This window comes from Nerophis lumbriciformis, linkage group LG06 (assembly GCF_033978685.3).
Source record: "Nerophis lumbriciformis linkage group LG06, RoL_Nlum_v2.1, whole genome shotgun sequence".
In the NCBI taxonomy this organism is placed as follows: domain Eukaryota; kingdom Metazoa; phylum Chordata; class Actinopteri; order Syngnathiformes; family Syngnathidae; genus Nerophis; species Nerophis lumbriciformis.
This window is the reverse complement of record NC_084553.2, coordinates 26,547,199-26,572,317: the sequence shown is the minus strand read 5'-3', so window position 1 is coordinate 26,572,317 and position 25,119 is coordinate 26,547,199. Positions and strand designations below refer to the sequence as shown.

Below are 25,119 nucleotides of genomic sequence, written 5' to 3'. Positions count from 1 at the left end.
TGCGGCTAGAGCATCTGCTTGGTGCGGCAGTGGGTAGGCATCCTTCACAGTTCTTGCGTTGAGCCATCTGAAGTCAGTGCATACTCTGAGGTCTCCATTCCGCTTCCATACGAGAACGAGTGCAGATGCATATTCACTGCTCGACTTTTGAATAATGCCTTTTTTCTCCATCTCATTCAGAGTCGTTCTCAGTTTCTCATACTGGCTTGGTGGTATGCGCCTGTATGGTAGACGGAACGGCTTGTCATCAACAAGGTGGATGCGATGCACAAACTCTTTGGCCTCTCTGCAGTCCATCTTGTGTCTGGAGAAGATTGATTCATATTCTTCAATAATGTGAACAAGCTTGTCTTTCCACTGCAGTGACACTTCGCATGACTTCATATCAATGTCTTGCAGGCCCAGAGTCTCCAGTGCACGCACCATGTCCTCTTCTGACCTTGGATGCACATCTTCGCTCTGCACACACTGCATGTTGCACTTGACCTCCTCCGCTTTGGGTAGGTCCTCCACTGCGATACAGGGGGACACATCTGCGATCTTGGCGTTCCTTCTCAACACCACAGTTCTGTTTGTAGGGTTAATGACTTTAATGGGCACCCATCGATCTCCCCAAAGTAGAGTAATAACCCTTCCAACAATGATTTGTTTGGGTCTGGCTTTAGACTGGGTCGGCTCAACGACCACGGTACTGCCTACTGACCTCACAGCTGACTCAGGTAACTTGCCCCAGACAAGGTGCTCACTCTGTGGTTTCAGTGTTACACAACTTTTGACTTTCACTGTTCCCACCTTATCTGGAATGCATTCACCTCTCCATCTCTCTGTGTTGGACAGTAGTGACAAGAATTGGCAGTGGTCATCAGTCTGACCATTGTCGGGCGAGGAAACAAGCCTCCAGTAGCCGTCAGTGCTCTTCAGTTGAGTTAGGATATGCTTGATAGCATTGCTGCCAAGGATCATTGCTTCTGTTTGGCCAGGTACAACCATTACCGGAACGATCATCCTGCATCCGTAAACGGTAACATCAAGGTTATACATGTCTTTGGGGGAAATGCGGTGTCCACCGCAGCCTACAATGACATAGTCATCAGCTGTGTCCTTCGTCATGTTAGGGCATTGCTGCAGCAGGGACTCAACAGCAGACTCACTTATTGTACAGGCCATTGACCCGCTGTCTAACAGTGCTTTGAAAGTGGGGCCATTCTTTACAAGTACAGGCGTGTAGAACAGGCTATCGGTCTCTGCTATTCTCTGGGATCCCTGAAAAATCAGTTTCTTGGATGAGACTACTGTACTGCCACTATAACTGCTGTGCGACTCATAGAGGGATTCAATATCAAGCATGTCGGGCTTTTCATAACTTGTTGGAGGTTCAATTAGCTGATCTGCACGGTCCTCCCCTGTGTGCAGATCGGTCAGTTTTCCTGAGGCTGTGGAGTGGTCCTCCTCGCTGGACAGTCACGACGTGAATGGCCTGGAGCATAGCACTTGAAGCAAAGCCTCTTCTCCCGGCAATGAGAGAAAGCACTGTGACTGTCATCTTTGTAAATAATGCATGGCATGTCAGTGAACCCGTCAACTCTGTTCTCAAGACACCTGGGTGGAGCTCGCTTCCTTACTTGTGACTGGTTAGAGGTCCCACGCAGCAGAACCTTTTCCAACATAGCCATCACCTCCGCTAGAGGGACATACTGAGGGCTCTGGGTTTGAGGTGGCTTGTGACCACTGCGGTCAAGGGCTGGACTATGGCTCACCTCAGCTGCGTGTACTGCGATGTCCATCCTCTTCACAGTGTGTACTGGGGGAGTTGCTTTGCAGCTCATCTCAGCATGGTACTCGTTCAGCACCTCCAGTACTTCACACGCTGACCATTTGTCGATTGTTTTGGATCTGAAAGTGAGGGCCAGGTCTTTGCATGGACAGTTCCGAATAAACATGCGAGTCACCTCTGTTTCAGGGTTGTCCAGAGTCTTGCCCAGCTCTCTCAGACAGTCAATGGCGAGGTCAGCTGCCCTGTTCAGTCTCAGCCAGTAGTCATAGGGGTCTTCCTGGTCTCTAGGCAAAGTCGAGTAAAAGTCAGCTAAGGGGACAGAAGAGTACCTAGTACAGCTAAAGTGTTTTCTAAGTAGACCATAAATCAGGTCGGGCTGAGCATGCATGTCAATATTACTGTTCCTAATGCCAAACTTCGCTACATCCTTAGCTTTTCCCCTCAAATGCATAAGGATCTCCTCAGCCTGCTCTTCGACTCTCAGATTACTCCTCTTAATGAATGTTCTCATCAGATCTTCCCATTCATGCACCTTAATTGAATCCGACCCATCTCCTAGAAATGATGGTGGTTCCTTAACCTTTCTATGTGTGACAACCTGAACCTGAGATACATCAGACACATGGCTAGGCTGACTCAGTGTGCTTGTTACATCCTGTGTGAAAGTTGAAGCAGGAGTTACTGTGTTATTTGGCTGCATACGTGACATGATGCTATCAGCTAACTGTTGACCTATCTCCTGAATGACAGTCCTCATCTGGTCAGCTACACACTCAGAGACGCTACCAATAGGATTTGGTGTAGACGTGACTTGAGGCAAATAAGAGCTAGTGCGTTGGTTAGCTGCATTATGTACGCTAGCATTGGAAACTGCCTCTAATGAGGGTAAACTAACACCTGGGGCAGGACTATCAACAGAAAAGGGGATGGGAGTAGGCATACCCCTGCCTCTGCCAACTTGAATGGGTGTGCCAAACTTTGGAAAAAGTGGATTACTCTGAAAATACATGTTTCAAAAATGTCTGCCACAATACAGTACAGTCCACCCCACTTTCTGAAATCATCAATAAGAAAATGGCAAATAGAATCAAAGTGATAAAACAAATCAGTCTGTGTGACATGTTACTGCTTTGCCACATAAAATGATCTGTGCCGCTGTGACACACTATAATGAGCTTCACTGCAATATATGCTACCCTTGCAAACTGTGAACACACAAATACTGTGAACTGATGGCTTCATGGAGCGATGTGGTAGGCAGGACAGTCACCGGTTCGACGAACTTGATAGAAGTCTCAGGTCACGGCACCAATGTAACTGCTGTGTACCCGTCCCGCCAAGAACCCACACACAGGCTGGATTGGATGATGTGGTTCTTTACTTGTAGCTGCAATGAGTGATCAGAACGCACATACACACAATATGTGGTTAGCACCTCTGCTGATTTCGATGTCATTAGCAGAGAACAGGAAGTCTGCCCAAGTACATAACATTTTCATATTTTACAATTACATGAAATACAATTACAGATGTGACTTAATACAATGGCTTTTAACAGTATACTTTTTAACGTGTGTGATCGTATAGTGGTTTTAACTTGCTTTTATCTTTACTGGTATTACAATCAATTCAATACAAAATATTTTACTTGGTTTTTAACCAACATCATCCTTTTTTATATATTTATGAAATAGAACATAGAAAAATACAAAATACAATGCAAGACATGACACAAATAATTAAATTGACTTTTAGCACCCTCTGGTGGTGACTAGCAAAAATGACAGACCACGTTGTTCGCATGTTAAAATGGCGACCAATACAAATTTAAATATGAACGTCTTGACACGTAAAACGCACATAGTGCAACAATTATTACCTGCAATGAGTGATCAGAACGCACATACACACAATATGTGGTTAGCACCTCTGCTGATTTCAATGTCTACAGGGGGAAAATAATATCGACTTCAGTGCAAAATAGTAATACATCTGACGTGAGCAACAACCAATTCAAAACGAAAATTCCACAACGTAGCATTTCAACTGCTATTAAATAACTGTGTATCTTACAATAAATCTCACGTAAACTTTAGTGTAATATATAATATTTTGCGGAGCAATATCAGAACGTGGCTTACCATTAGCAGAGAACAGGAAGTCTGCCAATAAGCTTCCGGTTTGCGGTCATATTTACAGACTTTCAGGTACCAGCAGATGGCGCAATTGGACCTCTCATTGCATAACAAAACAATATACATATTTTAGCAGGAATTTCACTCAAATAATCAAAGTATTTCTTATACCCGTTACATATATATATATATGATCCCCAGTATGACGTGCATTCAGCTACAGACCCCATTTAACAGCATAACAGCATTTATATCCATGGGCCCACATGTATTATAGCAATGTTTATGTAACTGAAAAAGTACAAATGGTCCATTACTATTAACTATCTTTTATTTTGCTAGGGACACCCTAAAACTACAAGCCCCGTTTCCATATGAGTTGGGAAATTGTGTTAGATGTAAATATAAACGGAATACAATGATTTGCAAATCCTTTTCAACCCATATTCAATTGAATGCACTACAAAGACAAGATATTTGATGTTCAAACTCATAAACCTTTTTTTTTTTTTTGCAAATAATAATTAACTTAGAATTTCATGGCTGCAACACGTGCCAAAGTAGTTGGGAAAGGGCATGTTCACCACTGTGTTACATCACCTTTTCTTTTAACAACACTCAATAAACGATTGGGAACTGAGGAAACTAATTGTTGAAGCTTTGAAAGTGGAATTCTTTCCCATTCTTGTTTTATGTAGAGCTTCAGTCGTTCAACAGTCCGGGGTCTCCGCTGTCGTATATTACGCTTCATAATGCGCCACACATTTTCGATGGGAGACAGGTCTGGACTGCAAGCGGGCCAGGAAAGTACCTGCACTCTTTTTTTACGAAGCCACGCTGTTGTAACACGTGCTGAATGTGGCTTGGCGTCATCTTGCTGAAATAAGCAGGGGCGTCCATGAAAAAGACGGCGCTTAGATGGCAGCATATGTTGTTCCAAAACCTGTATGTACCTTTCAGCATTAATGGTGCCTTCACAGATGTGTAAGTTACCCATGCCTTGGGCACTAATGCACCCCCACACCATCACAAATGCTGGCTTTTGAACTTTGCGTCGATAACAGTCTGGATGGTTTGCTTCCCCTTTGGTCCGGATGACACGATGTCGAATATTTCCAAAAACAATTTGAAATGTGGACTCGTCAGACCACAGAACACTTTTCCACTTTGCATGAGTCCATCGGAGATGATCTCGGGCCCAGAGAAGCCGGCGGCGTTTCTGGATGTTGTTGATAAATGGCTTTCGCTTTGCATAGTAGAGCTTTAACTTGCACTTACAGATGTATGTATGTTTTCTGAAGTGTTCCTGAGCCCATGTGGTGATATCCTTTAGAGATTGATGTCGGTTTTTGATACAGTGCCGTCTGAGGGATCGAAGGTCACGGTCATTCAATGTTGGTTTCCGGCCATGCCGCTTACGTGGAGTGATTTCTCTAGATTCTCTGAACCTTTTGATGATATCATGGACCGTTGATGTTGAAATCCCTAAATTTCTTGCAATTGTACTTTGAGAAACGTTGTTCTTAAACTGTTTGACTATTTGCTCACGCAGTTGTGGACAAAGGGGTGTACCTCGCCCCATCCTTTCTTGTGAAAGACTGAGCATTTTTTGGGAAGCTGTTTTTATACCCAATCATGGCACCCACCTGTTCCCAATTAGCCTGCACACCTGTGGGATCTTCCAAATAAGTGTTTGATGAGCATTCCTCAACTTTATCAGTATTTATTGTCACCTTTCCCAACTTCTTTGTCACATGTTGCTGGCATCAAATTCTAAAGTTAATGATTATTTGCAAAAAAAAAAATGTTTATCAGTTTGAACATCAAATATGTTGTCTTTGTAGCATATTCAACTGAATATGGGTTGAAAATAATTTGCAAATCATTGTATTCCGTTTATATTTACATCTAACACAATTTCCCAACTCATATGGAAACAGGGTTTGTATCTCTAGAGGTTCCCTACGCCCCACTGTCTGTCTTTATTTTAGTTTGCCTTTTCTTTTGCCCACCCCTATAATGTTATCCATTTTCTCTGCCTACAGTTAAAAAAAACAAAAAAACAAAGCATCTATCTACATCTTGACAAAAAAACAAAACAATGACTTGTGTTGTTTGACAACAGTTAGTAATGGTTATGTGCAGTAAAACTTTTAATGAACTCAACTCAAAGCTGTGAATAATGAAGGTGAACCAGATGAAATGGATATGATCTCAGCAGAACAGCAAGTGGTCAACTTTCTGCAATCAAAAGAAATTGAAATTGACATTAATACCATCGAAACATGCATCCCACTGAACGGAAGAAACAACAACGCCACTCCAGTCGTGCTCGTGAAACTTGTAAACAGAAAATCTAAAATGGCATTGCTGAGACAGGGAAAGAAGCTGAAGGGAACAAATGTGTACATGAATGAGCATCTCACAAAACGTAATGCTGGAATCGCCAAGAAAGCACGCGACTTGAGAAAGCAGGGAAAAATCCAGGGAACTTGGAGCGCCAACTGTAAAATCTACATCAAGCTAAATGGAGGTCCAGAAGCAAGAGTACTTGCTGTCCATGACATCAATGACCTGGACAATTTTTAAAGTTTACACAGCTTCCACAACAACGATGATAATGGACTCTGACAGAAAACAAGCACCTAAATTCAGCATCAGCACTACTATGTTCCAAGGGACGACTAAACAAGAGGACCTAGATTCAGGATTGCATCCACCTACACTTATAGAGATTATTGAAACAACATCAAAGATTGTTGAACAAGAAAATATGGAACTAAAAAATGTTTGCAACAAAGATCACAAAAACCAGGATTTGGAAAATGATATAGATCCAGATACAATTTTTTTCTCCCACTTCAGTAATAATTGTTTTTATTATACGGATGATCAATATAACAGCAACATTAAATGTGATAACAAATTGTCAATTATTCATTTTAATAGCAGAAGCTTGTATGCAAACTACAACAATATTAAGAACTTTTTGGAACACATCAACAAACCCTTCAAAGTGATTGCTGTCACGGAAACATGGATTGATGATAAAAAAGGAATAGATTTTGATCTGGAAGGATATGAACTACACTACATCAACAGAACCAACAAAAATGGAGGAGGAGTAGCTGTGTACGTGATGAAGAACCTGAACTACAAAGTGGTAAAAAACATGTCATTTGCTATAGATAATATCTTAGAATGTATAACAATTGAAATATGTCAGGAAAAAAGCAAAAACATATTCATCAGTTGTATATATAGATCACCTAAGTCAAGTATAGAAACATTTGAAGAATGGATCAAGGCTACTTACATGGACAATGGGCAAAGAATAATTTTCTTATGTGGTGACTTTAATATTGACTTATTGAACCCTAACAAGCAAAAGTCTATTGATGACTTCATTGATACAATGTACAGCATCAGTTTATATCCTAAAATCACAAAGCCAAGCAGAATTACAGGACACTGTGCCACGCTTATTGATAATATTTTTACCAATGATTTTGATAATAACACTACAAGTAGTCTACTTATAACCGATGTTAGTGATCATCTGCCAGTTTTTACAATATATGATGGAAACTACAAGAAGAACATGGAAGACAAAAGGACATTTCGAAGACTGTGCACAGAGAAGAGGATGATTGCTTTCAAAATTGGGCTACAAAAGCAAGATTGGGACAATGTGTACAATGAAAATGAGGTTGATGAAGCATATGAACATTTCTTAAACAAGTTCATAATACTTTATGACAAACATTGTCCATGGATACAACTCAGTAATAGGCAGAGAAAGAATAATCAACCATGGATGACAAAAGGATTAAAAAATGCTTGTAAGAAGAAGAATACACTATATAGGAAATTTATAGCACAAAGAACTACAGAGGCAGAAATTAAGTACAAAAAGTATAAAAACAAGTTAACATACATACTACGATTATGTAGAAAAGAATATTACAGTGAATTATTGGACAGGAACAAAACTAATATGAGAGCAACATGGGGCATCCTCAATAGCATTATTAAAAATGGCACTAAGAGGGACTACCCTCAATACTTCTTAGACGGAAATAAAAAAAAATGACAACATAAAGGAAGTAGTTGAAAGCTTCAATAATTATTTTGTAAATATTGGACCAAAATTGGAAGAAAGGATTCCAGAACCAGTTTCAATTGAGGACTATAATGATACCATAGAGCGAAATCCCAACTCCATGTTCCTCAGTAATGTGACACAGCAGGAAATAGTTACAATCGTAAAAAAATGTAAATCTAAGACTTCAACTGATTGTAACGGAATTGATATGGAAACGATAAAAAAGGTTATTGAAGAGATCTCAGGACCATTAATGTATATTAGTAACCTATCATTTCACACAGGTAAATTTCCAAACAAAATGAAAATAGCTAAAGTGGCACCAATTTACAAGACTGGCGACAAACATCAATTTACAAATTATAGACCTGTTTCCTTACTTCCACAATTTTCTAAAATCATTGAAAAACTGTTCAATAACAGATTAGAGAGTTTCATAAATAAAAATAGAATTATCGAAGAAAATCAATATGGATACAGAGCTAATGTTTCAACTTCGATGGCTTTAATTGAAATTACAGAAGAAATTACCAATGCTATAGATAATAAAAAATGTGCGGCAGCAGTTTTTATGGATCTAACTAAAGCATTTGACACAATTAATCACAATATTTTAATCAAAAAACTAGAACGATATGGCATCAGAGGGTTAGTCTTAAACTGGATAAGAAGTTATCTAATGAACAGGAAACAATACGTGAAACTAGGCGAACACACCTCTACAACGCTAAATATATCCTGTGGTGTACCTCAGGGATCAATACTAGGACCTAAATTATTCAATCTATATATAAATGACATTTGTAAAGTTAAAAAAGATTTAAAGTTAGTATTATTTACGGATGATACAACAGTGTTTTGTTCAGGAGAGAACACACAGAAGATACTACAAATAATAACAGAAGAAATTAACAAATTAAAAAGATGGTTTGACAAAAACAGACTATCGTTGAATCTCAGTAAAACTAAAATAATGCTATTTGGTAACAGTAGAAGAGAAAGTCAAACACAAATACAAATAGACGGAATAGAAATTGAAAGAGTAAATGAAACAAAATTTCTTGGTATAATGATTGATGATAAATTGAACTGGAAATCTCACGTAAAAAATATACAACATAAAGTAGCAAGAAACACGTCAATAATGAATAAAGCAAAACATGTCCTAGACAAAAAATCACTTCATATTCTCTACTGCTCACTAGTGTTACCATATCTGAGTTACTGTGTAGAAATATGGGGAAATAACTACAAAAGTACACTTCATTCATTAACGGTGTTACAAAAAAGATCAGTTAGAATAATACATAATGTTGGATATAGAGAACACACAAATCCTTTATTTATTGAATCAAAGATACTGAAATTCTACGACATAGTGAATTTGCAAACAGCTAAAATTATACACAAAGCAAACTATAACCTGCTACCCAAGAATATACAACAATTCTTCTCAAAAAAAGAGGAGAAATATAATCTTAGAGAGAAATGTAATTTAAAACATTTGTATGCACGTACAACGCTTAAGACCTTCAGTATATCAGTATGTGGAATTAAATTATGGAATGGATTAAGCAAAGCAATCAAACAATGTACTAATATGATTCACTTCAAGAAACTCTTCAAACTTAAAGTGTTTACAAAGTATAAAGAAGAAGAACCATGATAAACATTCTGTATTTATTTAACTCATCCATTCTTTCATTCTTTCACTCACAAACTAATCTTACTTATCTCAACATATGAAATGTAACTTACTTCACCAATTATTATTTATTTACTTATTTTTATTGTGATTACTTATGGAGTATATTGTGAATAAATTGAGAACAGGAAGTGAACAAAAGTTTTAGCAACTGTTATGTAAAAGAAAAGGGGTAGGATTAAATAAGCTCTGCTTCTTCCTACTCCTTTTCGAACATGTTGAATAGAGAAACTGGAGATTGTGATGTATCATGTTGTATGATTGCATGTTCGAAATAAACTCAAACTCAACTCAACTCACTTTAATGTGTGTTCTAAATGTATGTTGGACGTCTTAGATGAAGAGAGCATTTATAATTTTGGTTTACAGAGTAAACAACTAAAAACTTTTGAGCGTTGTTTTCTCTAAACGCAAATAATTGTCTAAATATAGCTAAGGACACGCATTATTGTGGGTTCTTGTACGTTGTCCTCATCACTAGAGGAAAATCTGGAGGAGAAAATCCCTCTGCCATTTTCAAGTATGTTTCTTTTTTTTGAGTTGTCGCCTCTGTTTCCGACTCCCTCATCATCATGTGACATGAGTGTGTGTCTGTTATGATTTTGCTTCTTGGTTTTGATGACCAGCCTTATCTTGCCTCTGATTGGCCAGTCCGTAATGTTTCGCCCTAACCTTAACCAATTGTGACTCATTGTACAAACACCAACCAATGATCATGGATTTTCTTCATATGTATGGATGTTCTCATTTATCCAGGTCCTTGTATTTTCTCTGTGTTATTTTTGGCCTGGATTCACAGTTATTTTTCTCTTTGTAGCTTGTAGCTTTGATGTAAGTTACCTCGCGACATGGCTCTAAAAGTAGCTAGGCTACAGGAATCAATACTCATTCAAATGTGGTTAAGCTATGTAGCTTCGCTAGCTTGTTACTGCCCATCACTGACTATAGCCTACTATATATAAATGTTCATTTGATGTGAAGATATAATGTACAGGCTTTCTGTTGTGTTAGCCATTAAGCTCTTTAACTGCCTTTACATTCTACCAGCTAATCAATACTGTTTGATCAAGTTAACTTTGTTTGTTCCTGCCTATAATATATTGAGTTGTACCTTCATTTATGATACTTTTACATCCACTTTCGCACTGTATTCCTTCCGCAAACAAGACCCTACAGTAGTAGTACGATATAAAGTCAAGCTGATGTTGCCTGTAATAAAACATCTGCATCTCGCCAGAATGAAAAACTGTCCTTTGACAAGACGTGTTCTGAAGATGGTATCAACAAACTACGAAAGATCAACGCTGACTTGAGGGTAGGAACATACAGTATGAATGAAACATCCTGCTTTTGTCATGTTAAATATTCAAACATTCACAGGCTGAACTTCAAGAAAGTCTCGTCATGCTGACTGTGAAAGAGCGAGAACTCACAAAGGTTGGTTTGTGTGGGACTTTATCATCACAGTCTGAAGAATTTGATGACTTATCGTAGGTTATGCTCCTCTGCAGAAAGACATTCTCATGGATAAAATGAAGAGCTCTCATGTGGAAAATCACAACATTATTGAGGTTTATTTCACTTTCTTCTTCTTCTGCTCCCACTCCTAAGCACAAACGCAGAAATAAAAATATTTACTTCTTTTTTCGTGTTGTCATGTCTCAGGGTGTGCATGCAGAGCTGGTGAGGTTACAGGAACATTCCCATCAAGTTCTGTTGAGGTATGTATTTCATTCTGACTATTTTGTATCATAACATACATTTCCTGGAAATTGCATGATACAATTGACAATTTTTAGATATTTTGTGTGTTTACTTAGAAAAGCTGTTGTCTAACTTATTGGGAACCATATTACAGGTCGACACATGCAGAATATTCAAACTGTCCACAGATATTCTGAAAATATGCCAGTGAGGGGTTGGGGAGTGATATCAGAGTAGCAGAGTGATATCAGATGACATTATGATGACATTACTCCATGTTGTCTCTTTGAATTCCTGCATATAATACCCTTTTACTGCTACTACTACTACTTATGGCCAGTATCCTCTGCAGTGAGTATTTGTATTTTGCATGACAGGGTTATTTTTTCTCAAAATATGTAACTCGGACAAAAAAAAAGACAGAAAACAAATGTCCACTGCAGAGGACACTGGTTCTCAGGAGAAGGACCGAATAATAAGGGCCTGATCTACTAAGATCCAAATAACAAGTGCTAAATAGCCTGTGCAAACTATAAAATTGTGTGTACTACTAGTGAGCGTGTAGCGTGTGATCTACTAAGACTCTGTGTACAATTGATAACGAGTGGAAAGGTGGTGCAGACCGCACTATTTAAATGAGGTTTTTGTGTGTACTATACCGGCTGCCACCATGGAGAGACTCATTTCCACCCACTTTCATGGCATCATATGGTCCAACCTGTGATGTTTTGTCATGTTGTTGAATACAGCAGACAAATACAAAATGTACCACCTTTTTAAATTGAAACACGATCTAGACAACAAGACCTTTTATAATACGCTGAAGTTGCGCTCAGGGAGGCGCTACATTTTTGTGATGGTGCGTCTGGAATGACCCAAGTACAAGAAAACTTATATTGCAAGAATAGTTTTCAAATAGGAGATATATTATAATAATATATTTCCAAAACGGCTGCAGACACATTTGAATTTGTTTCAGTCAGCCCTTTAAATCATCAGCTGCTATAAAATTATATTGCTGAATAGACGGTATGCCTAATATTTTAATTTCTGACAGTAAAATATGTTGACATGCACACAGATGGAGGATTCTCTCTCTCCATTGTATGTCTTTTCAGCATGATCGGCACATTTAGCAACATTTGTACACAACTGTGCAAGTTTGCACAGACATTCTAGACGTACTAAATATACACATAAAACAGCAGCCGATAGAACAGTTTTGGCCTTTATAAAGCGCATTGCGAGTGCTAAATGATTATTTTTGCCTTCTCCTCCCCGGATTGTGGGGGTTCTGATGATCAGCATACAGTCTGCATATTCATGAAGAGACACGCGCTAAAAGTATAACGTGCTCTAGTTTGCTCATTTAAGAGACACAGTCCTCTGTGCATGAGCTCAGTAGATCAGCTTTGTGTGCGCTACAAAGTTTGCATGTGTTTTGATACGCACAAACCTTCAGTGGATCAGGCCCTGAATGTTTGGCTGTTTGGTTTCATGAATGCTTGTTTCTCAGGTGCTAACCTATGGCTAACATAGGTTAGGAAATGTGTTTTCTACTCTCAGGTATGACAGACTCTGCATCAGCCCTCAGACTCTATATGGTCGAGATCCTCCTAACCTGCGCTCTCTGCAAAGTGAGATGCAAGACTTGCAGCAGGTACACTGTCAATGACATCAGGTTGTCTTTTGCCATATCTATTTGTCAGTTCCACCATGACTGTAATCTTTTGCAGCAGAACCACAGGGCAGTGGACGAAAGAAGCCTCTCCTCTCTTCATACAGACGGCGAAGGCATTCAGAGCATCATTCATAGGATCAAATCTGCAGACATAGCTCATCTTTTGCGTAATAAGTACACAGAAAAGGTGAGTTTGAGACACTTTGGCCTTATCTAAGGTTTGCATGTATGATAACACGCGCAAACTTGATAGCACACACAAGCTGATTTGCTAAACTCGTGCATAGAGAATTGCATCTCTTTAGTGACCAAAATAGAGAGCACAATCCATCTTCATTGTCGGGCTACCAAAATTATCTGTTTCTAAGCTGTGGTCCAAAAACAGTACTCAGCTGTAATACACTTTTTTCACCACTTGTGGCAGTAATGACAATATCAAATAAGCAAAAGAAGTCTGGAGCTAAAATCATAGAGAAGTTTCTAAAGCACAAACATTATGACTAAAGTGGTTAAGCTGTATTTTCATTTGCACTTTATTTTATGGCAGATTAGTTCAGAAACATACTCATTAACAATTTAGTTTATTGGTTTATTTATTATAGCACAACGTGAATGTATAAAAATGTATTTTTTTTCTCCGTTATTTATGAGTCCCTTTTTATGCAGTATATATTTTTTTAAATCAGCCGGACTTAAGCCTAAGGTTTATTGAATATGAATACAATCAAGAGTGGAGGCACATAAATAAGAAGAGTAATTTTTTTTTTTTTTTAAATGGTCGGACCTAAGCCTAAGGTTTATTGAATATGATTAAAACCCAGAGTAAAATGATACATTCTGTGCTAATAATTGAGTGGGCCCAAGGGCCCTCTGTAGTGAAAAAGTTGGGCTCCAAAGTCAAAAAGGTCAACAACCCTACATAACATGTATGTTACGCCCTTTACCTGTTTTGGACTAATGTTTATGATGTATGTGTGGTGTTTTAGTTATTGTGCCCTTATTTTGTATTTTCACTTCCTTGTGCCGTGCACAGGCATCCGCACCTGCTGCCTAATCAAGTCTCTTATTTTAGTCATTGTCACTGCTCTGCGTTGCCTGTTGTTCTGCTTTTTCATTTTGCCTTAGACAAAAGAAGTTCCGTGTCTTTTGCCCATATTGGTTGCACTCGCCGTCTTTTTTAATTTTCTTTTTCTACTCCTGTGTATCCCCACACCCTTGTGAGTCTGTTTTCTTTTGGTTATTAAAGAATATTAGTTTACCCACTTTCTGCCTGTTGTCCGCTGCATCTTGTCATGTCGCTAAAGCTTGCTTCTACGCTCGTTACAACAACAAAAAACGTCAACATTTTGCATGGATTTTGTTTAAAAGACCATTTTTAAGCCTCTTTCTGACTCTCTTCAGGATGAGACATTTTGTGGGCGGTCTTATTTATGTGCCTCCACTTTGACTGTGTCTCTTCTCCCCGTCAGCCATGTTGTAGTTTTTAGCGTTTCTATATGGAGTCTAATGATAAATATAAGTTAGAACTACACACTACTTTGTATTACAAATGGCAACCGTGGAGGATGCATGGGCCAGTCTGCCCCTCAAAAAGAAGATACAGAAAAAGAAGGAACTTATTGACAACAGCGTCAGACTACAAAGCTCTTTGGGTAAAATTTTATAAATTTGGCAAATTCCAAATGGTTTGTTAAAGGGAGGTATAAAGAAAGGCAAAATTGTTTTATCTCCGCAATGCCTCTATGGTCGGATTTGAAAAAACTGTGCCTCCCAGAGCTTTCCTTCGTCGTGCTAAAAATAGGTTCTGTTTTCTATCGTGCTTCTATATCGCCAGAAAAGGTGGGAAATGAGTGTCTCCATGGGTACAGCTGATAAAGTACACGCAAGAATGTAAATAGGGCAATCTGCACCACTTTTCCAGTTGTTATCAATTGTACACACAGTCTTACATCGCAAGCAACAAGACCACAAATAGTGCTCACAATTGTTTACTTTGCAGTTTGATTACAGTTTTTAGGAATTGTTATTTCTTCGATCAGGCCCTAAGAGCTCATAGGCTCATGAATTGTTGGTGTTTCTCTGATTTCTTGGCCACAGGGCTCTTCTCCTGTTGAGACCCAGGATAAGCCTTTTCCTCAGCACCAGCAACATCAGGCAAACATCAAGAAGCAGCTTGTTAATGTGTATGTGAGTTTTTGCCTTCCTTTCTCCTCTTATGGTAACAGAGTGGATTTAGTTGATCTTAGTTTCTGCTCTGAGCAACTTCCTTCTGCTAATAAAATGTCGGCTTTCGACAGAATATTTATGGGCATCTCCCTTACGGAACACGCAGGCATTACCATCCTCAGTATGTCAGACTGCATGGAGGCTAAGTGCAGTTTTAGTGCCCCATGGTAACTACAGACATAACAGTGTGTGTTTATAAAGCTGTGCTGGTGGTTTCAGGCTGCACGAGCTGGAGCTGCAGAAGTGCGTAAGAGAGGATAAAGGGGAGAAGGTGGACGAGCTGGTGAAAGCCTGGGAGAAGGAGCAGAAGCCAAGCCAGATTGGAAACCAGACTCCGGTACCACAATCCAAGAAGGTGGCCATTGTGAAGTGGTGGAAGGCCCTTAGTGTCGACGGAGCTAAAGCCCGGACTGGTGAAAGCAAACCCATTCAGGAGCTCGTCGAGAGGTCTCGACTCCATCAGGCGGAGCAGACCATCTCTGATATGAGGGAGCAGGTCTGTCACCTGCAAGAGTCTCTTCAATCTGCACAGACATGTCTGGCTGAGCAAAAAAGCAGCAGCAGCAGAGCTGTATTAGTTGACAAGGAAACCAACACTGAGAGAGAGGATGCAAACACAGCTGGTGGAAAGTGTGTGAGGGAGCAGAGGGATGCAGCAGTGGCCACAGACTTTGTTCACATCTCAGGTGGAGAAGCCTCAAAGCAGCAACAATCAAAACTTGGACTAACTGCAGACGGACTGTTAGTGTCCCTCCAAAGAATGGAGGCCATGGTCAACAGCGCCATGGGGTCGGCCAAACTGGTGAAAGAGAACGAGCAGAGAGTGAGCCAGGTGAGGGCGAGGATGGAGAGCATCGCGGAGAAGGTGGAGGCAGCTCTAAGACGAGCAGCCGATACTGACAAGCAGCTGAATATGCTGCAGACTCACATCATGGAAACAACTGTAACTCAGGTTAGTCTGTGGGGAGACCTACTTTTGTTTACAGTAGAAACATAAGAATGCAATGGGATTTTACAAACCTAGAAAAGTCTGTCTTTTGGCTCCGACATGACCATTTCAATGCCAAACATGACAATAAATACATAAATAAATAAGCAAACATTAAGCTAAAAGGAGTAGGCCTTTTCAAACAAAAAGAAGAAAAAAATGCAGTTTTAGTTTGCAAACATTGGATAAGCTATATATTGTCATTGTTTTTCTTGTGTAAGCTATCTATCCACTGCCATTTATTCTGTAATAGTCATTTCTCTTGCATTTAGAAAATAGAGACAATTTAAGGGGAACCTCACTTTTTTAGGAATTGTGCCCATCATCCACAATCCTAAAGGACTATTAATTCTAAATACAAACCCCGTTTACATATGAGTTGGGAAAAAGTGTTAGATGTAAATATAAATTAAATAAAACAACTGTTATCGACGCAAAGTTCAAAAGCCAGCATCTGTGATGGTATGGGGGTGCATTAGTGCCCAAGGCATGGGTAACTTACACATCTGTGAAGGCACCATTAATGCTGAAAGGTACATACAGGTTTTGAAACAACATATGCTGCCATCTAAGCGCCATCTTTTTTCGCCCCTGCTTATTTCAGCAAGACAATGCCAAGCCACATTCAGCACGTGTTACAACAGCGTGGCTTCGTAAAAAATGAGTGCGGGTACTTTCCTGGCCCGTCTGCAGTCCAGACCTGTCTCCCATCGAAAATGTGTGGCGCATTATGAAGCGTAAAATACAACAGCGGAGACCCCGGACTGTTGAACGACTGAAGCTCTACATAAAACAAGAATGGGAAAGAATTCCACTTTAAAAGCTTCAACAATTAGTTTCCTCAGTTTCCAATCGTTTATTGAGTGTTGTTAAAAGAAAAGGTGATGTAACACAGTGGTGAACATGCCCTTTCCCAACTACTTTGGCACGTGTTGCAGCCATGAAATTCTAAGTTAATTATTATTTGCAAAAAAAAATAAAGTTTATGAGTTTGAACATCAAATATCTTGTTTTTGTAGTGCATTCAATTGAATATGGGTTGAAAGGGATTTGCAAATCATTGTATTCCGTTTATATTTACATCTAACACAATTTCCCAACTCATATGGAAATGGGGTTTGTAGTAAAAAACAGCTAACAATGCAGATAATGGGTGTACAATACATTCTGTCGATAAATCCCTCTAAAAAACATCCACATATCTCCTACAACGTTTTATATACATGTTTTAGTATGTATTTAATGGAGGCAGACACAGATCAGGCATATTCATGATAACATGTCATATTTTCAGCATTTTGGTCAATTTAAGCCTTTCCAGTGTACATTAATTTCTCAAGAGCGTTTCTCACTTCTCAAATAAAAAATGCTTCCTTGCAATGTTGCGGTGGTCTTATGCTTTGTTTCATTTGTTGAGAGCCGTTAGTATCAAGTTGGTAGTGTGTGGCTTTGCAAAGCTGACCAACTTCCCTTCTACTGCACTACACAGGTGAGATGTATGATTGATAACCAAGCATTAACTTTTTCTAACTCAAAGGCAATATAGCAGCAGCAGAAGCAGCTGAATTTTCTCCTTATTTATTTTATAGCAGGTTGCAACTAACATTGTTAGCAGCTCAAGCTAGATAGTTGCTAGTAGATGCCAGAAAAGTAGATCCTCAGTGTTTGTTCTTATAACTTGGTTAATATGCAGGTCACGGCATGTACAAACCCCGTTTCCATATGAGTTGGGAAATTGTGTTAGATGTAAATATAAACGGAATACAATGATTTGCAAATCATTTTCAACCCATATTCAGTTGAATATGCTACAAAGAATACATATTTGATGTTCAAACTGATAAACATTTTTTTTTTTTTTTTGCAAATAATCATTAACTTTCGAATTTCATGCCAGCAACACGTGACAACTAAGTTGGGAAAGGTGGCAATAAATACTGATAAAGTTGAGGAATGCTCATCAAACACTTATTTGGAACATACCACAGGTGAACAGGCAAATTGGGAACAGGTGGGTGCCATGATTGGGTATAAAGGTAGATTCCATGAAATGCTCAGTCATTCACAAACAAGGATGGGGCGAGGGTCACCACTTTGTCATAAAATGCGTGAGCAAATTGTTGAACAGTTTAAGAAAAACCTTTCTCAACCAGCTATTGCAAGGAATTTAGGGATTTCACCATCCACGGTCCGTAATATCATCAAAGGGTTCGGAGAATCTGGATAAATCACTGCATGTAAGCAGCTAAGCCCGTGACATTCGATCCCTCAGGCTGTACTGTATCAACAAGCGACATCAGTGTGTAAAGGATATCACCACTTGGGCTTAGGAACACTTCAGAAACCTACTGTCAGTAACTACAGTTGGTCGCTACATCTGTAAGTGCAAGTTAAAACTCTCCTATGCAAGGCGAAAACCGTTTATCAACAACACCCAGAAACGCCGTCAGCTTCGCTGGGCCTGAGCTCATCTAAGATGGACTGATACAAAGTGGAAAAGTGTTCTGTGGTCTGACGAGTCCACATTTCACATTTTTTTGGGAAACTGTGGACGTCGTGTCCTCCGGACCAAAGAGGAAAATAACCACCCGGATACTTATAGGCGCAAAGTTGAAAAGCCAGCATCTGTGATGGAATGGGGGTGTATTAGTGCCCAAGACATAGGTAATTTACACACCTGTGAAGGCGCCATTAATGCTGAAAGGTACATACAGGTTTTGGAGCAACATATGTTGCCATTCAAGTAACGTTACCATGGACGCCCCTGCTTATTCAGCAAGACAATGCCAAGCCACGTGTTAAATCAACGTGGCTTCATAGTAAAAGAGTGTGGGTACTAGACTGGCCTGCCTGTAGTCCAGACCTGTCTCCCATTGAAAATGTGTGGCGCATTATGAAGCCTAAAATACCACAACGGAGACCCCCGGACTGTTGAACAACTTAAGCTGTACATCAAGCAAGAATGGGAAAGAATTCCACCTGAGAAGCTTAAAAAATGTGTCTCCTCAGTTCCCAAACGTTTACTGAGTGTTGTTAAAAGGAAAGGCCATGTAATACAGTGGTGAACATGCCCTTTCCCAACTACTTTGGCACATGTTGCAGCCATGAAATTCTAAGTTAATTATTATTTGCAAAAAAAAAAAAAAGTTTATAAGTTTGAACATCAAATATCTTGTCTTTGTAGTGCATCCAATTGAATATGGGTTGAAAGCGATTTGCAAATCATTGTATTCCGTTTATATTTACATCTAACACAATTTCCCAACTCATATGGAAACGGGGTTTGAAAATGGGATATTGTTGGCAGTTTTTGGATATTTCTTTAGAGAGCTTTTTATGCGATGAATTCTATTACCTGCATTGTTAGTTGCCTCGTATTAGCAGCATGTAATTATTAAGGACACACAGAAAAGCAAAAGACGTGTGTTCTTGTCTCACATAAGGATTGTGGATGTTGGGCAAAATTCCCAAAAAAGTGCAGTTCCCTTTTAAACGCTCAGACTAAACAAACTTTAAAATTGCAAAATATTGTAACGCAGTGCCATATAGTGTAAAATATGTGATGTGAATGAATTATCAGTGATAGAAATGGAGAATGGGTTGGTTTAAATAAGCTTTGCTTCTTCCTACTCCTTTTCAGACATGAATGGCAGTAGATTATGCAAATGTGACCACGTGGTGTTTCTTGATGTAAATTCTTAAGCATGTCCAAAACTAATACTACCACATTATTTATTTCATACGGTATACCATCCAATGTCCGTCGTAATTACTTCCGATACTTTACAGCAATGTATGCGAAAATATACCCAGCTTGACCTGATTTGGGTCAATCAAAAATGGGGTAAAATAAACAACACTCTTGCAAAAAATTGGTGAAAAAAATATTTTGGTGATAAATCCAGTTGTATAATTTGACATACAGTTTTATTAAAAAGGTAATGTGTAAAAGTAAATACCATCTTCCCTGTCCACTTTTCTGAGGCAGCCCTGTCCTGAGCTTCTGGCAGATGCAGACCCTTCAATTGAGTGTGTGTCACAGGATAAAGAACTAATGGGAAGTCCTCCACCTCCGGCTCCTGTAATCCTGGAAGCCAGTGAGCCTCCACAGCTTCCAATGAATGGTATGATGGTTGCATCCGATTATACATCTGCGAACACACAATAATTTAACTGTTTTCCTTTTCTATAATGAAAATAGATACGACAGACAGTTATTCAAATTGCACACATACAGCTGTCACCTTGGAGTAGGCAGTGAGAATAATCTCTGAGGGACTGTACTTACTGTACATGTTAATCATATCTATTAATGCCTGTGTATCAAATTAGAGGAGGTTTCATTTGTTTTTCTAACGTCAACATACACTAACCCATGGGGAGGGTCAACTATATTTAGTTATTCTGAACCTTGTATTTTGTTAAATTTGACACAAGTGTACTGCACTGTAAGTGGAAAAAGTTGACATTTTTGGGTTACACAAATGAATGAATTGAAATAAAACTAGAGTTACACGGTCAGGTCTCTGAGTTTCTGCTGGTGGGATACAAAACAAACCACTTTCAAATGATGCCTGTATATTTTTGTACATGGTTCTACTAAACTATCATGATACAGCAATACAAAAACACTTAGGAATGTACACTAACATATTTATAAATATACTACAGAAGCTTTTTTATTCTTATGACATGTCTTCTCTTGAACGTATTGACGTATTGTTCTCAAAGTAAAATCCCCTAAAACCAGAATATTATATATATATTTATATATCCATCCATCCATTTTCTACCGCTTGTTCCATCCGGGGTCACGGGGGGTGCTGGAGCCTATCTCAGCTGCATTCGGGCGGAAGGCGGGGTGCACCCTGGACAAGTCGCCACCTCATCACTGGGCCAACACAGATAGACAGACAACATTCACACTCACATTCACACACTAGGGACCATTTAGTGTTGCCAATCAACCTATCTCCAGGTGCATGTCTTTGGAGGTGGGAGGAAGGAGGGAACCCACGCAGTCACGGGGAGAACATGCAAACTCCAGACAGAAAGATCCAGAGCGCAGGATCGAACCCACAACCTTCTTATTGTGAGGCAGACGCACTAACCCCTCTACCACCGTACTGCCCTATATATATATATATATATATATATATATATATATATATATATATATATATATATATATATATATATATATATATATATATATATATTCGGTAGAAAATGGATGGATATATATATATATATATATATATATATATATATATATATATATATATATGTATGTGTGGGAAAAAAAATCACAAGACTATTTCATCTCTACAGGCCTGTTTCATGAGGGGGGGTTCCCTCACTCATCAGGAGATTTTAATGGGAGCATTCACATACCATGGTTTATATAGGGCACAGAGTGGGTGGGTACAGGCTGGCGTAGGGGCGTGGTGATTGGCTCATGTGTTGCCTAGGAGGTGTTTCCGTCTGTGGCGGCATGCTGTTACAATTTCGCTGTGCTTGTTGAGGGATGACAGGTCTGGACGGTAAATAATAAACAGTTTCTCTTTCAAGCATAGGTTGCATCTTTTATTACCACTATTGTAAGGTGTGCTGGATGCAATAATTTGCCATGTTATTGAATATTCAACATTATTGTCTTTGAGGTCCCAAATGTGTTTGCTGAGTTCTGTGGCGTTCCGCAGGTTTTGGTTTCTGAAAGAAGCCTTGTGATTGTTCCATCTGGTTTTGAATTCTCCCTCGGTTAATCCTACATATGTGTCGGATGTGTTAATGTCCTTGCGTATTACCTTAGATTGGTAGACAACTGATGTTTGTAAGCACCCCCCGTTGAGAGGGCAATCAGGTTTCTTTCGACAATTACAGCCTTTGTTGGATTTGGAGTCGCTCTGTCCGGGGGTCGACGGCTCATTTGCAATTGTTTTGTTGTGGTTTGAGATGATTTGTCGTATATTGTTCATGCAGCTGTAGCTCAATTTAATGTTGTTCTTGTTGAATACTTTTCTTAGGGTGTTGTCTTTGGGAAAGTGTTTGTCAATCAGATTGAGGAATTTGTGTCCAATGTTAGTTGAGACGTTTTTGCTGTATGGGGGGTTGTACCAGATGATGTCGTTTCGTTTTCTGTTCTTTTTTGGCTGGTTTCCTGGCGTGGGTTCATAGGTGAGGGTGAAATTGTATCCGCTTTCATCAAGGGCTTTTTGGTACGGGGGGGTTGCTTGGATATATATATATATATATATATATATATATATATATATCAATATATATATCAATATATATATATATATATATCAATATATATATATATATATATATATATATATATATATATATATATATATATATATATATATATATATATATGTATGTGTGTGTGTGTGTGTGTGTGTGTGTGTGTGTTTGTGTTTGCGTGTGCGTGTAAATATGTATATATCAGGGCTATTCAACATAATGACTCATCACTGTTTCCTTTGTCGCCCTCCACTGGTCAAATTTAGCACTGCATGTATTAAAAGAGGTTTGAACGTTACTGTCAGACAAAAAACAACACGACCACGAATACAAAAGACATCACGAATTCAGCAATTTCAATACTAAACAAATTAAATATATTTATGCACAAATTATATTTATTTACAAATGCTTGACCAAGTTTGGTGATGAAGCTTACATGCTGCGATTCCTACCATTGCTTGTCTGGATCAATTTGTCTGTCGCTTACAAAGTCCGCCAGAAAATAATGACTTGAGCACTTGCTCGGGGTAGAACATTCATACTTTGTTGTCCAGTCGTTGTTAAAAGTCCGATTTTTGCTATTTCTTTAGATTTTTTTCCCAGGGTTGAGTGAGTTGCCTTCTTCTACTTACCCCACTGCTGCTTCATGTGACACATATGCCTCGCTGTTGTCCCCTGCAGGGTGGTGGGAGTACTGCATACATCATCAACCCTAGTGTTAAAGGCCTACTGAAATGCGATTTTCTTATTTAAACGGGGATAGCAGGTCCATTCTATGTGTCATACTTGATCATTTCGCGATATTGCCATATTTTTGCTGAAAGGATTTAGTAGAGAACATCGACGATAAAGTTCGCAACTTTTGGTTGCTGATAAAAAAGCCTTGCCTGTACTGGAAGTAGCAGACGATATGCGCGTGACGTCACAGGTTGTGGAGCTCCTCACATCTGCACATTGTTTACAATCATGGCCACCAGCAGCGAGAGCGATTCGAACCGAGAAAGCGACGATTTCCCCATTAATTTGAGCGAGGATGAAAGATTTGTGGATGAGGAAAGTGAGAGTGAAGGACTAGAGGGCAGTGGGAGCGATTCAGATAGGGAAGATGCTGTGAGAGGCGGGTGGGACCTGATATTCAGCTGGGAATGACTAAAACAGTAAATAAACACAAGACATATATATACTCTATTAGCCACAACACAACCAGGCTTATATTTAATATGCCACAAATGAATACCGCATAACAAACACCTCCCCCCTCCCGTCCATATAACCCGCCAATACAACTCAAACACCTGCACAACACTCAATCCCACAGCCCAAAGTACCGTTCACCTCCCCAAAGTTCATACAGCACATATATTTCCCAAAAGTCCCCAAAGTTACGTACGTGACATGCACATAGCGGCACGCACGTATGGGCAAGCGATCAAATGTTTGGAAGCCGCAGCTGCATGCGTACTCACGGTACCGCGTTTGCTTATCCAACTCAAAGTCCTCCTGGTAAGAGTCTCTGTTGTCCCAGTTCTCCACAGGCCAATGGTAAAGCTTGACTGTCATCTTCCGGGAATGTAAACAATGAAACACCGGCTGTGTTATCCGGCACAACAGTCAGGGGGTGCATTCTACGGCGGGGGTGCGTTATCCGGCACAACACCTGCCGCAATACACCGCTTCCCACCGACAGCTTTCTTCTTTGCTGTCTCCATTGTTCATTGAACAAATTGCAAAAGATTCACCAACACGGATGTCCAGAATACTGTGGAATTTTGCGATGAAAACAGACGACTTAATAGCTGGCCACCATGCTGTCCCAAAATGTCCTCTACTATCCGTGACGTCACGCGCTGACGTCATCATACCGAGACGTTTTCAGCAGGATATTTTGCGCGAAATTTAAAACTGCACTTTAGTAAGCTAACCCGTATTGGCATGTGTTGCAATGTTAAGATTTCATCATTGATATACAAACTATCAGACTGCGTGGTCGGTAGTAGTGGGTTTCAGTAGGCCTGTAATGGTTTCATCAAGCCTATTTGGGTGATGTTCGGTAGGCCAAATGAAAAGCTTTGGCGGGCCGGATTTGGCTTGCGTGCCGCCAGTTGATTAGTCCTGGTATATATATGTATATAAAGGTGTATATATGTATATATGTGAATATATGTATACATGTGTGTGTATATATGTATATACATGTGTATATATGTATATACATGTGTATATATGTGAATATATATAGGCTCCAGCGACCCCCCGCGACCCCAAAAGGGACAAGCGGTAGAAAATGGATGTATACATGTGTGTATATATGCATATAAATGTGTATTAGTGACATGCGGTGAGGTTCATGGCTGGTGAGGCACTGACTTCATCACAGTCAGATTTACAAACATATGAACCCTAAAGAGTATCTTATTCACCATTTGATTGGCAGCAGTTAACGGGTTTTGTTTAAAAGCTCACACCAGCATTCTTCCCTACTTGGCACTCAGCATCTAGGGTTGGAATTGAGGGTTAAATAACCAAAAATTATTCCCGGGTGCGGCGCC

The 25,119-nt window shown here is 39.4% G+C and overlaps 1 protein-coding gene across 1 annotated transcript in view; it reads left to right on the top strand.

Moving 5' to 3' along the window:
- Window positions 1–16,031: 16,031 nt before the first annotated feature.
- mrvi1 (murine retrovirus integration site 1 homolog) overlaps window positions 16,032–25,119 on the top strand; it is a 75,874-nt gene continuing 66,786 nt past the window's right edge. Inside the window, exons 1-2 of the mRNA XM_072913360.1 lie at window positions 16,032–16,282; window positions 20,307–20,442. Of these exons, the coding sequence (XP_072769461.1) occupies window positions 16,091–16,282; window positions 20,307–20,442 (328 nt within the window). The 5' untranslated portion in view covers window positions 16,032–16,090. The remainder of the gene's footprint in view (window positions 16,283–20,306; window positions 20,443–25,119) is intronic.